The 13,635-nt window shown below is 45.9% G+C and overlaps 2 protein-coding genes across 2 annotated transcripts; one reads left to right on the top strand and one right to left on the bottom strand.

Moving 5' to 3' along the window:
* Window positions 1-7,265: 7,265 nt before the first annotated feature.
* Window positions 7,266-8,633, top strand: DYNLT5 (dynein light chain Tctex-type family member 5). The gene is made up of 3 exons (XM_075711453.1): window positions 7,266-7,323; window positions 7,454-7,578; window positions 8,430-8,633. Exons 1-3 carry the CDS (start codon window positions 7,287-7,289, stop codon window positions 8,631-8,633), a joined length of 366 nt encoding a protein of 121 aa, XP_075567568.1. The 5' UTR covers window positions 7,266-7,286.
* A 1,501-nt stretch (window positions 8,634-10,134) lies between these two features.
* INSL5 (insulin like 5) lies at window positions 10,135-11,991 on the bottom strand. The gene is given in 2 exon segments (XM_009482449.2): window positions 10,135-10,376; window positions 11,721-11,991. Coding segments are annotated over 2 exon segments (513 nt in total).
* Window positions 11,992-13,635: the final 1,644 nt, after the last annotated feature.

The raw sequence follows: 13,635 nt of genomic DNA, 5'->3' as shown, positions 1-13,635 counted from the left end.
TGGAAGCTTATGCAAGTCTATGGAAAATACCCAAGGACTGCTGTGTGTGGAACAGGTTTTAATTACAGTTTAAGGAAAATGAACTAAATCCTGCACTCGGGACATTTCTGTTGGAAGTGTTGACAACTTTCAGCATTTTTTCCTTGGAAAACACCGTCTTGACCAGTCCTACAGTATTTACTTCTAGATGTAACATTGTTAATGGTTTTAAAATGTAATTATTGTATTTGTAAATTGTACTCATTCCAGTAAGGCTGTATTTTGGCAGTTAGACACTTGAGTTTTAGCATTTTACCATTCATGAAATGGATGTAATTTAAACTGTGGTATATAAATTTAATAGTAGTACTGTTGAATGGCACAATGCTTACAGAGGTAGATTACATTTTGTCAATATATACGATTTAAATACAATACTGATAGCTGTTATGAAGGGGGTGCCTCACAAAGAGTGAAGTAGAACCGACATGCAAATTTACTTTTTCTTCAGTCCTTAGTATGTCTCATAGTGATGAATAAAAAGCTCTATCTTCAGGTTTAGCTGGTTTAACCCCAGAAAGATATTGCTGTAAATGTGGAGGTTCTTAATACAGTGTCCCAGCAAAAAGCAGAAAAAAATGTCACTTCTATAAAGAGTATTTACTTCAAATTCCCATTGCAAGCAACCTCCATGAACATGCCCTTGTTCTCTTACAGCCGCAGATTAACCATCAGGAGTCCCAGCAGCACATGCACAGGCAACTAGCGCTTCTCTTTGCCCCACGCTCTTACCTTTTGCAGAGATGCAGATAAGGAAATAAGCAGGCAAAGAGGCTGGGTAGTAACTCTGAGCTTACAGCACTGTCCAGAAAAGTTATTGCTGTTTTTAAGGACTCATTTTCCAAGCAGTCTCCAGATTTTTCGTTGCATTTCTACGTTCCTTTGCTCGCCTTTTCATTTTTTTCCCTCCATTTTTGAAAGCCCCATGGCTTTAGAAAAACGCTTTAAAGACATGCAAGTCCCCCGTGCTTTTCCGTTTTACCACGTAGGTAGGAAAGCATGTATATACAAATATTGGAGAATGGATGCAGCCCAAGCCTGACCCTTGGTGGGACACCTGGTGCTGGCTAGGGCCAGTGCTGGTGCTGGGAGAGCAGGAGCAGTGCGGGGGGCTGCCGAAAGCCTGTGGGGCAGGAACCTGCCTCACTAGCATCAAGAGCAGCTATCTTGTGGAGATGGGAAAATGCAGAAAAGTGCTAAACTGGAGGCTGCAGGGGAAAAATTTTCCCTCTGTGTTTTCCCTGAGCTGACACAGGCTCAGAGACAGGCTCCTGCACTGCGTGCTGCTCTTCTCTGTGCATTGCCTGTGCAGCGTGCAGTGTTTGATTTCTAGTTGACGTTAGTCTCGGCCTACTGCTGGCAACATGCTGTTAGCATGCATGACATTAATGGAGTGGCATCTGCCTAGATGTAGAGTTTGTTTTAATGGGAGAATTTGGCGATATGGGGAAAAAAGAAGGAATCTTTTCAAAATTAAATGCAGCTGCTGTTCAGATGCACAGAGAAGCATAGGAACATCAGCTGAATGTGGTGCTGGGGACTTTAGAAATGTGTGAGATGACAAATAGTGCTAATTTTACAGCCACAAATGTTGCCAGAATTAGGCTTGTGCATTTGTGTTGGAATACTTACACCGTGCATGTTGGGAAGCGCTTGCTCACAGAGCGGCTTGGAGTGACGTAAGAAAACAGAAATCCATGCCCATCTTAAAAGAAAATAAGAATATCTGGAGATATTTCAGTTCTGAGATGACTCCCAGACTGACATATGTATGATAGGGTGGTTGATTTGTGAGCAGGTTGATTTGTGAGATAAAGCACAATTCAGTTACGCAACTTCATACATCTTTGCAGTTTTTGAAAGTAAACTTGCCAGTACTCCTGGATGGAGTGTTCAACACAATTAATAATTTTTCCCCTGAAATGGAAATATGTATAAACAGTGTAACCTACCCCTTCCTGACATAAGAATATAGGGCAAAATCTAAGAATCAGTTTTTGCATAATTGGTTCATGCTGTGTAGAATTGTTATAAACTCATGCTTCCAAAAGAGATCTATGTCATAGTCCTGAAAATAAGGATTTTATAATGTAAATAGTACCAGAACGTAGATATTTTACTTTATATTTCATTTGAAAGACAAGGTGTTTACATTAGCATTGGGTTTTTAAATGCTTTTTAAACAAAAAACCCATAACCCAAAGCTCCCAAGCTTGTCCCATTTGCGCTGTCCCACAAAATGGAGGTCACAGTTACCGGGTGCATGTCGGTGTGGGGATGCAGCCCTCATGTCCTAGATAGAGGGATGAGAAAGTCCTGCACCCTTTCTGGGGAGAATTGCCTGGCAGACCTGAACTCGATGTGCCGGCACGTTGGCAGCCCCGTCGGGGCATGGCCCCCCCTCCAGCCACCAGCAGGTGACACAAAACAGCTATTCCCAGCCCGTGACACTGGGACCAAAAACAGTGATTTGGGACAGGTTTTTTGCATACTGCTTTTGCCAATTTTTTGCATAGTGTTTTAGTTCACTAGGCGTTTGCTCAGGAGCGTGGAACTGCGTGTCTCCACTTTCCCTCCCAGCACGACTGCCCTTCTGGACTCCTTTGCAAGGAGACACCGGTCCACATTGACGGTTTAGTTTTCCTGCTCCGCTGGTGTCTGAGCAGAGAGGCAGAGTGCCCCAGGGATGCTTATTTTGTCAGGTATTTGTCTTCCTGCATGCCATATGAGCGTGGCACCCCAGCATTACCCCACGGGGGAGCAGACCAGTTGCATTTCTAAGTCTGAAGTCCGGAGCCTGGTCTTCCTTCCACCTGGCTTTGAGAAGGTGTCAACAGAAAAAAAGATTATGAGAAGCAGCTTGGGATGTATCAGACTTAAATCTAGAGCACCACAATAGGGGCATATATAGGGATGTTTATCCCCAATTCTGGCTTCTGTAGTAGTGGTGAGAACTCCTGGCTCCGGAGAGGGCGTGGGGGAGACACTGCCCTGTTGCATTCAGGGTACTCAAGCTCTGCAGGCTTCACTTCTGCTTTTAGGCAGGAAAAAAGTGCATATCTTCAGGGAATGCATCTGTTTGGTACTCCCTGCCTGCTAGCAGAGAGCAACTACGTCAGCAGGGAGTTGAAAAGGCAGCGATTTGGTTGCCTGTAAGTCACCTGCATTTCTAGAGCTAAGCATCAGCGCTCTGAGTGTGTGGTCCAGCAGGTCTTTTGCCAAGTCAGGCTGAGGCTGAAGAGGGGGCTCAGCCCTCCAGTATTGCCCAGCACTGGCACCCCTTAACTCAGCAGCACTCAGGTCTAACTATCTGAGTAAAAAAAGGATAAATAAAGGAGGCATTCAAATAATAAATGTGTGATGCATGCACATAAAGGCTTTAGCTTGGTTACTTCTGTGGACCTTTCCCTTTAGACTGTGTCCTCAGCCACCTCTCCCCTGAGGGGTTTTCCTCTGGGGTCCCCAGTAGCCGCTAGCAGCCCACGTCTGCAGGGTCAAGGTGCTCGCTGATGGAGCAGGAATGTTTTTCCCCATGGACACCTGCAGACTTGGGTCTTTAGAAGTTAGGAGCAGGAAGCCTTTTTTTTTGCAACTTTTCTTCTTCTGTTTGTCGCAAATATTCACGATTCTCAGCCAGCTTATGGTGCTCCTCACAGGAGACGTTTCAGACCAATTTTCTACTTTAACAGTATTTCTTAATAGTTATGAAATTGCTCAATAGTATGAAATACTACCAAATAATAAGCTTTTCATTTGGTGTTTGCATTTGTTCTTAAATATCACTCCCCTGTTATAAAGCTGCTTCTTATTTTTGCTCTAAGGCCACTGTCCATTAAACTCCTATTCCTGCCCAGCTGGTGTGAGTTGTCAATGCATACGTGTGTGGCTTCACTCGCAAAAGCTTTATCACACGAGCGCAATCTTGTACCGAGGAAGTTACACAACTGCGTGCTCCTCCCAACACAGGCTGGACTTAAAGATGTTAGTGCTGTTATTCGGTATTTCAGTTAAATGAATTTTGTCTTCAGTATGCCCTTTCAGGATTTATCTATAGAGTTTTTTTTAAAACATAGGTGGGGAAAAAGGTTTATGTTAAAATGCCATCCCACTTTGGCCAGGAAGGGAGGGGATGGGGAGGGCAGTTTCCCAGGCAGGCTGCGGGCACCGTCACAGCCTCGCTGCGGGCTGCTGTCGGGGTATCTCTCATGGCAGCGCCCAGGGTTTGGGCTGCATGGGGACACCAGAGAAATATGCTGCTTAAACTTACCATTTTGAAGCCACGCACACTTGCAGGTGAGACCCATCTGCCTTTTGCTTTTAACGTGATCACAGAGATCCAGGGTAGTTGTTTATTGCCCAGTCATAAAAATCAGTCAGCTCTTGCACGGGTGATTATTTTCGCACTGAGGTCCCTGCTGAGACCTTGCCGCACTGCCCACACCACCACAGGTTGTACTTGTATTCATTTACCTAATTCTGGATGATTCAAACCAGCCAGCGATGGCACTCTGTCAAACTGCAGCTGCAGAGATTCCTGCAGCATGACCGTCACGTAAAGAGTCACCGCTTCACTTTCTTGCAGCAGAAGCATTTTCAAACGGCTGGACTGCAATGAAAAGGTGACATATTTTTAAATGACCTAAGAGAGAGTCAAACATCTTTTACTAAAAACGTTCAGCCCTCCTCGGACCTGTCCCTTGGTTCCCTGTCTCCTTCGGCAGCAATGCAGTTCCTGTGCCCACTGGGCACGTGGTGCAGTTCTGCATCACAGAGGAATCCTGTTCCATTTTACCTTTTTTTTTTAAATATGGCCCACAGGTCTGTTACCCAAACACCTGACATCTACTTGAGAAAGCCACTTCAATACACTGAATATGGAGTAATTTTTTCCCTACCCTTGTTTTGGTTTTATGTGAAAATGTCTTGGTTAAAAAAACTTAATTTTGAAGCTTACCATGACCAAAACATGTAACGTCATCACATTGTACCTTCCCCGTAAGAAATTACGGTCTCAAATATTTCCTTTCATAGATAGAATTCTTCTTTTCCTCTTTTTCTCACAATTTTGCAAGGAAAGTAATTCTTGCAGAGCTGTGGAGTTTTATGATCATCCATATTTAAATTCTTATTTCACTGCAAGGCTAGAAAAAGATCTGCAGAAATACCGCACGCCTCTTGCGTGACCTCCCCTGTCACTTTAGGAGGGACTGCAGATAGTGCTGCTGACAGTTCTTAAAATTGCAAGCGTTAGTGTGGCGATGCTCTTCAAAGGTTTGCACACAAGCAGGACTTCACTACAGGCCAAGCAGTATGTGATAAAACACACCAGGTTTTAGCGAGGTGTTCAGTGTATCTTATTCCTCTGTTAGAAATCTCTCTCTTTCTGGACGCAGGGCAAATTGCTGCAGACATGCCGTCCTGCTGTTGGGTTCGTAATCCATGCAGGAGGGGTTTTCCACTCCAAAATGCTCTAAGGCTGATGAAATCACCCGGTTGCTTTGACGGCATAAAATACGTGGAGATGTTAGTCGTGGCCTGAGAGAGGAATTGAGTCAGGTTGTGGTTTGAAGCGCTGGTCCTGTGGCCACGGGCTGGTGGGTGGAGGGCACAGGGTGCAGGAGAACCTCACCATGACACCTCTGAACCCAGAGGAAGTCCCAGAAGTGAATTGGATTTCCCAGGGTATCGCCCTGTATCATTTTATGAACTCCCTCATGTATAAAATGTTTATAAATATTTGTGGATTAAGATACACAGGTCTATTTTTAAGATTTAAGTTAAATAAGTTAATTAATGGCTGGCCTTTTTTGCCTAAACGTGCAATGAGATATATTATACCTTTAGTCTACGATGGCCTAGGTACTGCTTAGTCTGTGATGAAAACTTTGCTGCTTACCTACTGTTCTCAGAGAAAAAACTGTAAAAGACGTACAGGTTTGTTGCACACGGACTATTGCAGCAAAGCTTTGTATTTGACCACTGGTAATATGAATGTGTTGTATTGACTTGTTGAAGATAATCATGAAACAACATATTTTAAATGTTACTTGCCTTATAGGTTAGAATACGACTATGTGGATATCATTTTTGTAAATAATGTTTTTTATAAATGTCTCGCCTCCATTTTCCCCATCACCCATTTCACAAAATCTTGAATATGCAATTATTTACCATGCATAATGTTGCAACAAATAAATCCCCACGTCAGAACAAAGTTTATTAATTCTATACATAAGAACTACATTAAATACCCGATTGAGTTGCAATTTAAATGTGATTTTTTTTTTCCCTTGAAAATAAACAAAAAACGTAAAACACTACTTTCTTCGAGTAAGCTTTGCTTGCACGTGCAGGAGCACCCAGAGGAGCCAGGCAGAGGTATCAGGGGCTGCCATGTCCCTGGCCCAAAACGTCATTGCTGCTGGAGCTATGCACAGCTTTCCAGCCTGGGGACAGGTCGGGGTTGGCGTGTGGGGACATGTGGAGATCCATGGGGACCGTGGGGACGGGTGGAGCTTGAGGGGATGCATGGGGGCTGTGGGGACATGGGGACTGTGGCTGTGGGGGTTGAGGGGGGTCCATGGAGGCTGTGGGGACATGTCAGGGCTGTAGGGACGCATGGGGCTGTAGGCACATGTGGGGACCTGGGAGGCCATGGGTACCCATGGGGGCTGTAGGGACACGTGGGGACCTGTGGGGTCCATGGGGATCCACAGGAGTCACGGGGCCTGTGTGGGCTATAGGGACATGTTGGGACCTGTGGAGGCCATAGGGACTGTAGGCACATGTGGGAGGCTATGGGGATGTGTGGGGGCTATAGGGACCTGTGGGTGCTGTAGGCATACGTGGGGACCTGTGGAAGCCAGGGGGACATGAAGAGGCCGTAGGGACATGCAGGGACGTGTGGAGGTCGTGGGGACCTGTGGGGCTTACAGGGACACGCAGGCACCCATGGAGCCTGCAGAGGCTGTGGGGACATGTGGGGGCCGTAGGGACACACAGGACTCACAGGGGCTGTGGGACACAGGAGCCCCGTGAGGAGACACGGAGGCTGTGGGGCCGTGAAGGAGATGGGGGCGGGGGGGGGGACGACCATGGCGGCCTGTGCCGGCGACACCCCGTTGGCTTGGGCGGGAACGCCCAGGGGCGGGAGGGCGGCGGCCAGCGCCGCTCCGCGGCCGCGGCCGCGGAGCGGCGCTGGCCGCCGCCCTCCCGCCCTTCCGCCTCCCCTCAGTAGCGGTGCAGGGATGCATGGCGGCGCGGCCGGCAGCGACCCCCGCTCGGGTAGGTCCCAGGGCCGAACGCTTCGGGGCGGGACGAGGGGACCTCCGCAACGCCTTCCTTTGGCTTCAGCGCGGTGGGGTTTGTTTTTCCCCTCAGAAAAGCGGGTTTAACCTCACCGCCTGCCCCTCAGGTCCCCCCAAGCGCTTCCCGGTGGCAGCGGTGGATGATATCCTGAAGGATGTGCTGGGGAGCTACCTGAGGGAGCAGCCCTACGAGCCGGCCCGGTGCAGGGACATGGCGAAGGACATCGCTGAGGTACCGCTGCGCTCGAGGCGCGGGGCGGCCATTTTGTCCTCACGCCTCGACGGGGTGTCAGGGAGGTGGCCGCCGGGGTGGGGAGGCCCCCAAATATAAATATCAAGTGTAAAACAAATGCCGGAGGAGGCTGTCAAGATGCACCAAGTTTTCGTCTGAGATGGGCGCAGGCTTATATGAGTTAATAATGAGGTTTGTTCAAGTAGCGGTGGCTCTGGCCAAGCGCATGGTTCGGTAAAAACCCCATGCTGTGGTTGCCCTATCCAGAAATATCATTAATAAGTTTAAGTATGTATCAGACCTTTCCAAAACAGGCCAGTTATGGTTGTGGCTGAATTCTGCACAGAGACACATGTGCAAACTCTTTCTCGATTAAATCCAGTCTTGCTGCTAAGACTGTCCTAACCCTTTAGTCTTTCAGCTGATTTGGCCTAGAAGAGCTCACTGGCATTAAAAAAGCAGTACTGTCTGCTCTTCCTTTCCCCCCTGTAATCAGCAGTTAACTATGAACAAATATGGAGGAGAACATGGTATTCACTTGCAGTAACTCCTTATTTAACATTTGTGCTTGCATTTCAGTAGTCCAGCAGGAAGATGTGCCTGTTCTTAGCAGATCGCAGTGTTGGTTCTCTTATGAAACAACCACAGCAGCGTACATGCCACCTGTCTGCAGGGCTGGAGGAGTTTGCAGTAGATGTTTCAAATGCTGCTGTTCAAAGATTGTCATCAGGATTGTTGCAAGGGCTCTACAGTGCAATGCTTGCACTTGTCTGTCCCAGAAAACCAAATCCCTGAGCATCCCCTGTAAAGAGAGTTCATCACTTGTGTCTAAACTTGTTTTTCTCTTGCAGGTTATTAAAGCTCGGGTAAAAGACCTTATGATACCAAGGTACAAGATCGTTGTGGTGACACATATTGGGCAGCTGAATGAGCAGAGCATGCAAATCGGAAGCAGGTGCCTGTGGGACCCTGCGAGTGATACATTTTCATCGTATGTGTTCAAGAACACTTCACTGTTTGCTCTTGCAAATGTCTATGCTGTCTATTTTGAATAAGGAGGTAGCTGAGTTTAACGGCAGGAGAAATGAACATTCAGCCTAACTCTTCCTGTTTCTGTTTTTGAAAACGGTTGTGAAGGACCAAGGCAACTTGCATCTGTTTTGAAATGTGGTTACCATAAGCCTTTCGGTGGTGAATGTAATAACTCTATTTCCCAGAGCTTTCTCTGGGAAGTGATTATCTGTGAAATGCTGTTTTGCACCTGGTTCTAGCTGCTTTCAGAACCAGGTATCCCTGTAATACTTTTTTCTCCCCAAATTTGCCCTCACTATGTGGTGCCCAAGTAGATACCACATTTTTGGAAAGTAAACCAAAAGCATTTTAAAACTATCCCCATGAAATGGCGTTTGCGGGCAGTTAAGCACGTGCCAGGCCCTGTGGCCCCAGCTCCATGCACATGCTGTATTGCAGATGCTGTGTTCCATTGAGCCGCAGTAGCTCGGTGCTGCAAGTTACCCTGCCCTGCCTGGGGGATGGAGGGATCCCTTCAAACCTTCCTGCCTGCCCCAGAGGTGCCCCGGGTGGGCTCTGCAGTGGGAGGGCAGCAGAGAGCAATAGAGTCAGGAGCTTTGCTTGCCAGGGGCTGGCCTGGTCTGACCAGGAGCTGCCTCTGAACCCTGAGAAAAGCCCCGAGTGCAGAAAAGGTGGCTGAGAGAAGGTGGTTAGTTGACTAGCTCAGTCCCATAGTGTTTGAAATCAAGTGAAAAATGTCTTCAAATTATATCATGTTTAGAGTATATAGATCTAGCATATTTGGGCCCTTCTATTAAAGGTGCTTGAATCTGGCAAACAAAGTTGAATTGGGGTTCTCGGCTGATACCTGCCTATAGATAAGAAGGGAAATACAGCCCTCTGAGCCCAGAGGTGGATTTCCAATCTCCCTGGTGCAAATTAACTGTCCACTAGGTAGGACCTCAGGTAGCTGCTCCTGGAAGCAGCTGGAACAGGAAATAAAGCATGGCTACTGCCTGCCCAGTTTAGGGGCTTGTGCTGACTGATCACAGGTCTCATCTGCTGCAGCTGTTCCTCTGCTGTGGTGGGGGTCTGACGCATGGGCTTCACAGCGTGATGCGCTTCGCGGAGCTATCAGCGCTGTGTTGGTTTGATTCAAAGACAGACTTTTTGCTACCCGTGTTTCACAGCTGAAACTTGCTGTTGGATTTTCGTAAGCAAGAGAACAAGCATATAATAAATCGCTTATTTTATTACATTTTATGTGCAAAGCTGAAACCAGATGGGAAGAAATATTTGTACTCATGACTAAAAGTTTAACTCTAAACCGCTGTAAACACTTTGTGGAATCCAGACAACCCAACCTGAGCTGTCATTGCAGCCGTTTGCTGGTTTGCACTACAACATTTAACATTCAGCATTTACTCCCCAGCGTACTCCAAAGAATACAGTTAAAGAATACAACTGAAATAATTGTGTTTTCTGTCGTGATTATTTTAATACATGAAAGCTGTGACATTGAACCTCATCAGCATCTGCTGTGTTTTAGCACAGGGAACTGATCTCTCTCTCACTACAGCCGATGCTGCAGCAGGTTGTGGTAAGCAACTTGGCTACTTCGCGCTTTTTTAGCGTAGACATTTCCGTGGTGCGTTGTAAGTCTTGCTTTGTGTCAGGCTTGACATTGTGGATTTCTTTGCTGTCTGTCTCCAGCATCTGGTCTGTGTACATCGAGGAGTCGGCATAACCGTTGCTTTCTTGTGAGAAAGGCAGGGGATTTTCACTCTCTGTTGCGTAAAAATGAGAAGCTAAAAATTAGAAGTTGTGGAATTGTGAGGCATTTATAATACTTATCTTTACTAGAAAGACAGACCAGCCTACAGCCAGGGAGCTGAAAGAATTGGCCTCCATGCTTCTGATGTGAACAGCCGAGATTTACCAGATCACTGACTTCTCACCAGGGCAGTATTGAAATAGATATGTGGAGTACAAGGTCTATGATTAACATGTTAAAAACCCAGTAATTTTGGATTTATATTGAAGAGTGTTCTTTGTAGGAACATTTGCCTTTTCAGTCTTATGCTGATATATTTGCTTCGAAGGGTAAAACTGTGATTTGATGTGTCAGTGCACTTGATCAGCATGTTAACCTGGGTTTCCTGAAATGCAGATATTATGTTAAGGCGTCAGATACCCCACAATTTCAAAGTTTCTGGATGTTCCCACTTAAATTACGCTTGCGATTCATGCGCATTTTAAATACCACAGTATGATTGGGCACTGCCTTGTGGAGTTTGTAAAGGTATAGTAGTTATCTTGCTTAGTTTAGCAGTGGGATTTTCTTCTCCTTTAACAGACTCGGGTAGGGTGTTGCAGGTGGCATTTCTTTTTATGTTTAAAGCTGCTGCTACAATAGAATTTTCAGAAAGGCAGATGTTACTGCTTGGAAAGTATAGAAAGCCTCTGTTCCTGTCACCTGCCTTGTTTATTTTCTTTTTTCTAGTTATTTTAACCTACTGGAGTACAGATTTCTAGCAGTGCATGTAATGGCTGAATTTTCTGACTCTATCTAAAAATGTGCTAATAAATATAAATATATACAGCACCATGTGAAGATACTTAAATTGCAGAGTATATATTCAACATACTTTAATTGTAATATTCTTAAGTTGTAATAAAATTTCTGGTTTCTGGTGCGGAAAGCGGTGTGTCCTACTGAAGACAACAGTAAAAAACTTGCATTGACTGCAGCAAGGCTTGTCTCCGACATTTAAAACGTCATGGCATAGAGATTTTCAGTGATAGCCTCGGGCTTAACTCGTGGTTCCTCAGGCTGACTTGGAAAATCTTGATCTAAATGTTTTTTATTTAGCAAAATAGCACACTAAGGTAAGCCAAGCAAGCTGCAAGGAAACAAAACCCGTGAAGTTGCACCACCTCGCTTGCTATCTGAAAGCAAAGCCCATGCTGTTTGTGCCTGAGATGCACCTATTTAGGGGAGCAGCAGAAATGGAGGGCATAGCTCTGCCCATAGGTACAGCCTGCAGGTGATTTGGTTCTTCCGAATCCGCTCAGGTTTAGGCACACCTTGCAGGGCTTGCTAAGCCTGTAATGCATTAATTGGTACTTACCAAAGAGGTAGCGATAATCAGTCAAATGCCTTTTCCACCTAGAGCCACCGCAGGTGAAGACGATGGCTCTGACAAAGTCCCTCCCGCAGAGCTTCACCGTGTTTCCTTCACCTTTTCCTTCACATGCCGCAATCAGGAGAGCGAGCAAGGCCAGCGCCAGCACTGTGCCCCTCATTCTGCAGACGCGGTGCTTTGAGGCTGGGTGTCAGCAGGGCAGAAGGGATCTGCAAGGACGAGGCCGAGGTGGGGAGCTCTGCTGAAATCCTCTCATTTATACTGATGGCCCATCCGCTCCACTGAGTAACGGCTCATTCGGAGGATGACTTAATGTTTGCTAAAAACAAGTTAATCACTTGTTTCCAGTAATGTTTTAAGTGCTTTAGGATTTGTGCTGGGATTTTGTCAGGTATTAAAGACTTCTTAAGACTGTGTAACTGCTTTACTGTAGGAACACATAGTATAACATGTTTATAGGGTACAGGCTTAGATCAATACCATTAATGTGTATGTTCTGCAGAAATGAAAGGGCGTTTATTACATGATTTGTAGATAATGGGTTTTGTCTCTGTGTGTTTCCCACACAGCTGTGCTACCACAGCCTGTTGCCCAGTCGTGCCTGTTATCACAGCTTAAGCACTGTCAGGTCTTTTTCTGTTAGTGATCCCAACCTAAAAGGGAGTTAATTTCCAGTAATGTCCACAGTTGCATATCTCTTCATTACCCCTGCCTTGTTCTCTTGCCAATCATCCCCTTGTCAAGCTGGCAACTGTGGATGCTTCAGAAGAATCTGCCAGTGCCAGGCAGTCTCTCATGAGAAAATCATGTACTAAGGGGTTATTGTGGCAAATGTCCTGCTATGATTCCTAGTGCGCTGTGTGATAGGACGCAATCCTGCAGCGTGCAGAGCATTTGAGCACAGTGAACTTGCTGTAACAAACTGTACAGAGCAACCTAGTTGTTTGATACCTTGTGTCCGTAGGTATTTGCCTTGCAGATACATGGATGCAGTGGGGTAGCTCCACTGCGGCTGCAGGGCTCACGTGTCTCTGCAGTGAGGCCTGTGGACGTGGCCCTTGCCCAAAAAGGCGTAGAAGAGAGAGGGAAATGGCTCTGAACAAAGCACCGAATAGCTACAGATCGGCGTCCTGGCCGTCCTTTTCATTTTGATAATATCTGAAAGACAGAAGTGGGTTCACTGAAGCAGCAGTGATACTGCGCTCCGGGACCAGCGGTTAGTAGATTGGTTATGCTGCCATGGATGTTATTGGCTGCAGTTGCTGTAAGCGTCTATAAAAAATTCTTGCAATAAAATGCTTTAAGGAGAAAATTTGTCAATTATGAGGTCAAAAATTCCATGTTTAAGAACAAAATATGTGAGGAACTTTGGAGATCTTTAGCACTTCCTAGCACCACAAGTGTTCTCCAGCACCATAATGTTACAGCTAATTAGTTTATATGATGTGCAGGGTGAATTACGATGTGTTACAGCCTTGACAGAAAGCTCATTTTTTACCAGTAGCATCAGTAAGTAAACAGTCATGACCACCGATGGAAAATATATGGTGTATTTTGTTCAGATTTGTAATAATGGTTAACACATGATTCACCTTAATGGATGTCTGTCTTTGAAATGCACAAAGATTAATTTTATGTCAAGGGTAAACTTGCATGTTCGCTGTAAAATGTGCAGAACACAGAAGGAAGTGAATGTTAATGTATCACAAATGATCTTTAACTTCAGTGATGTGTTTAAATGTTAGACGTTTATTGTCGAGCTAATTGAGAGGGTCTGAACATTCTGTGTCTATAAAATACATGTCTTGCTACATAATGCTTTCAAGAGCAGGCAGCTATTGCCTCCGTCAGCTGGCAGGCAGAGCGCTTTACTGCCAAGCTCTTGTATCGCCTAGCTCCC

This window comes from Pelecanus crispus, chromosome 5, assembly GCF_030463565.1.
Source record: "Pelecanus crispus isolate bPelCri1 chromosome 5, bPelCri1.pri, whole genome shotgun sequence".
Lineage (NCBI taxonomy): Eukaryota > Metazoa > Chordata > Aves > Pelecaniformes > Pelecanidae > Pelecanus > Pelecanus crispus.
Note: the sequence above shows the minus strand (reverse complement) of the source record. Positions and strands in the feature narration are given on the sequence as shown.